This window comes from Mizuhopecten yessoensis, unplaced genomic scaffold (assembly GCF_002113885.1).
Source record: "Mizuhopecten yessoensis strain PY_sf001 unplaced genomic scaffold, ASM211388v2 scaffold2641, whole genome shotgun sequence".
In the NCBI taxonomy this organism is placed as follows: Eukaryota; Metazoa; Mollusca; class Bivalvia; order Pectinida; family Pectinidae; genus Mizuhopecten; species Mizuhopecten yessoensis.
In genome coordinates, this window is record NW_018404647.1 from 175,337 (window position 1) to 178,986 (window position 3,650).

At 34.0% G+C, this 3,650-nt stretch overlaps 1 protein-coding gene across 1 annotated transcript in view; it reads right to left on the minus strand.

Moving 5' to 3' along the window:
* LOC110446210 (acyl-coenzyme A thioesterase 9, mitochondrial-like) overlaps window positions 1–3,650 on the minus strand; it is a 15,140-nt gene continuing 11,490 nt past the window's right edge. Inside the window, exons 13-14 of the mRNA XM_021491244.1 lie at window positions 3,052–3,208; window positions 1–1,992 (exon numbers count right to left, since the gene is read on the minus strand). Of these exons, the coding sequence (XP_021346919.1) occupies window positions 1,949–1,992; window positions 3,052–3,208 (201 nt within the window). The 3' untranslated portion in view covers window positions 1–1,948. The remainder of the gene's footprint in view (window positions 1,993–3,051; window positions 3,209–3,650) is intronic.

The window sequence follows — 3,650 nt, forward strand, 5'->3', positions numbered from 1 at the left end:
GACGACGGATGACACGCCACGGCATAAGCTCACTTGGCACTTCGTGCCAGGTGAGCTAGTGAGCTAAAAATTGACCACACACTGTAAAATGAAGTGCTTTTGGAAATGCTTTACATTTGTAACTTGAGGTATAAAAATATTCAAAGTTTTGCGAAAGTGTAAATACACATGTATCTCTGCATAATTTGAATTTAAATAATTAAAAAAATATTGCTCTCTCTCTAGACCAAAATAGTTACCAGCTTGTGGAGAATATTTTGACCTTATAATAGAAGCGTACATGCATTTAGCATATGTGTAAATGTTGATTACAAATTAAATTCAGCTAAGTTACGTTTTGAAATCTCAAATGCTGGTTTTATCTTAATTCCTAGTGGTGTACTACAGTAAATCAGTACATCAATAAATGTGTAATTTTACAGCAAATGTCAGCATATATTGTGCAATCATGAATTTAGCACAGATGTGATTTTTGGATGGATGGAAGAAAAAAAACTTACTCAGCCACACATGCTGTACATGACTGTTCTTATATTTCACAGTTCTCAAATGTTACACAATTAGATTTCATGCAGTTTATCAACAATTTTAAGTAAAGAGATTATTTCTTAACATAAATGATTTGATGAATATTACCCTATTTTAAATGCTTGCAGTAAAAATGCTATAAGAATAAATCTAATTATGAAAACAAACTTACAGCATATAGCTACCACAAGTACAAAGAAGGTTTGAACATTGGTTTTATGGTTTTCAAAAAAAAATGAAACAAAAATGCTGCAAACATTGTATTTATCAAGCAGGGTTCATAAGACACAAATATATCAAAAGTTTCAAGAAATATAGTATTAACATAAGTTGCTTTGCGTAGAATATCGACATACATCAAACTATAACAACAGTGAAAAATAATTGTTCATGAAATGTAAATTATAGTCTCAAAATAATGCAGTTTTCATTCTCCCAAAATTTTTCTTTTTCCAATTCAAAATATCCCACCCTGGTCCCATAATAATGGAGATGAAATTTGACCACAGAATTTCAATGATGACTATTCCAGTAAAATATTTATCTTGCACTCCAGGGGCCTTTTCATTTGTGTGGACCAACTGCTTTATCCATTATTTTAATACAATATTTCAGGAGTAAAACCTGACAATCCTGCAAATGTTAATGCAGGTCTTTGCCAAGGCTTATCAGAAAAACAACATCAAATCAATAGGTCCATCCATATTTCATAAACGAACAACTCTAGTCCAACTGTTTAGAAAGCAATAAACAAACACATACCAGATTTGTAAAGGGGTTCAACCCATAGACCTTATAGGAAGGAAACACAACCATGGAAAGAAATGGTTCAAATTTGGATCCGGGGTCAGGTACTTGTTTTACTAGAAAAGCTTGAGAGTACCTTTCATTCCTGGAGCTATACGTATACTTATCAACATAATATGCCGAAGTGCCCACCATTTTCTTACTGCTGACAATGTTATAAATGCACTTAATAAAAGTAGGTTTCTAGCAGTTACATATGGTATCTATACCATATAATGCTCCAAATATTTCAAAATAAAATGTTATTGTTTAACATGAAATATTTTCTTTCATTGTTTCAGTCAATTTGGATCGTTTCATGGTAAAACTCAACGACTAAGATTTTACCTGAGAGTAAAATTCTTACTAATTAACTGATGAAGTACTAAAATGTATACACATCGTTAAACTGCTACACAGAATTATTCTCTAAATAAAACATGATATCTAAATGTATAAATAGAATGGCTTACAAATTCCTTATCAGATTTATCACTGCCTTCACTGTCAGGACAGGGCAGTTTGTGGATACAAATGGCGTTACGATTCTTTGGTGGTGTGTGAAGTAAAGGCATTTTATTTTGGATTTCCAATAAGTATCACAGTTATACCACAATCACCAACCAGAATGTCATCAGCTTCCAAAGTGTCTCTTTCCATCCAGGTAAAGCATTGATTCTGCAACACAGAATTATTTATTGTCAATGATGACTCTAGCAACTTATAATAGTTAATAGATAATAGCACTCACAAAGGTACGTTTATAATCAGGTGTTGTGCTATATTTTAATGCAACATTGAATTATTTTATCTTTATCATTCAACAGTAAATGATGACAGATATTTTTTTTCTTTTATGTCTGTTTATATAGTATATTCATGGAGATTATAATTCATTGTATTGATATTTGCTTGGTATTTAATTTCACGCTATCTTTGTTGACTGGGAATCTAGTGAAATAAAATCCCCCACGAATATTACCAACTATATATACAGTATATAATGTTTTCTGGCTAGTTATAACTGCAATCATTTGTGTATCAACCATGAATCTGGATTACACTTTATTTAATAAAGACAATAGTATGAGACTTTCTTTTCTAAACTTAATAGATTTTCAATCAAAACGTATTTTCAAAATAATATCATTGGTACCTCTGACAAATTTATGGATTAAGAAAGGAACTGTCATTGCAGTGAAAATATCATTAAGATTTGTGCTTATTAAGCATAATTCGGTGTTTATCACACTGATATTTTCTGGTGTAGTTGTACATACCACTTGACTGATCAGGTGATTTTGAATACACACAACTAACATAGGTGTCAACCTCTGAAATCTTCAATGAGGGAGAGATTCCAAAATTCCAATGAGGGAGAATGTGTGTGAAACACAACTGAAGTTGCTTTGCTCAATTTACCTTTGCCTTTTATGTATCAAAATAACTCCAAAAAGCATTGATTTGATTCAGACACACCTGTTATGATCGTTACACACACCCTGCAGTAACTAGAAGATCATTTGACCACAGGATGTAGATTTTTAGTTTGTTAGAGTTTGAACTTGAATGAGGGAGATTGGTAATTTTTGATCAAAATGAGGGAAGGTTAACAGCTATGAACTTATAACATTTATTTTATATCAATAATTGCTTTATAAGCTTGATTTTTTCATATGCCATTTAAGACCATTCCAGATTGCCATAAGCCAACACATAAAACGTGAGACGACATACCAGCGTAACTCCTTGGTAACACTGCAGGAACATCCTGGTCCTGTCGTGTGTCGAAGGTGAAGTAGAAGTTGTTGGTAGTGGCTCGAGTACAGTCCACCACATTGACCACCTCAGCATGGACCTTCATTTGTAGCATGGACCCAGAGGTATACACGACCTGAAACATCAACACAGATTTACTGATGTATGGAATAAGATATAACAAGAGGCCCAATGGGCCTGCATCGCTCACATGGTATTAATATCACACTTGTAATCTTAAAAGTGGACTAAAATACAGCTGCAGGCAAAATATCAGTTTGTTTGTTTGTTTGTTTGATTTTGTTTAACGTCCTATTAACAGCTAAGGTCATTTAAGGACGGCCTCCCCTGTGTGCAAGATGCATGCATGTAGTGTATGTGTGTGTATTTTGGGAGGCTGCGATATGTTCGTGTTTGTCTTCTTGTAATAGCGCGGAACTGATGCCGACTTTATAGTGCTACCTCACTGAAACATACTGCCGAAGACACCCAGCAGGACGCCCCACCCGGTCACATTATACTGACAACGGGCGAACCAGTCGTCCCACTCCTAATTTGCTGAGCGTTAAGCAGGAGTA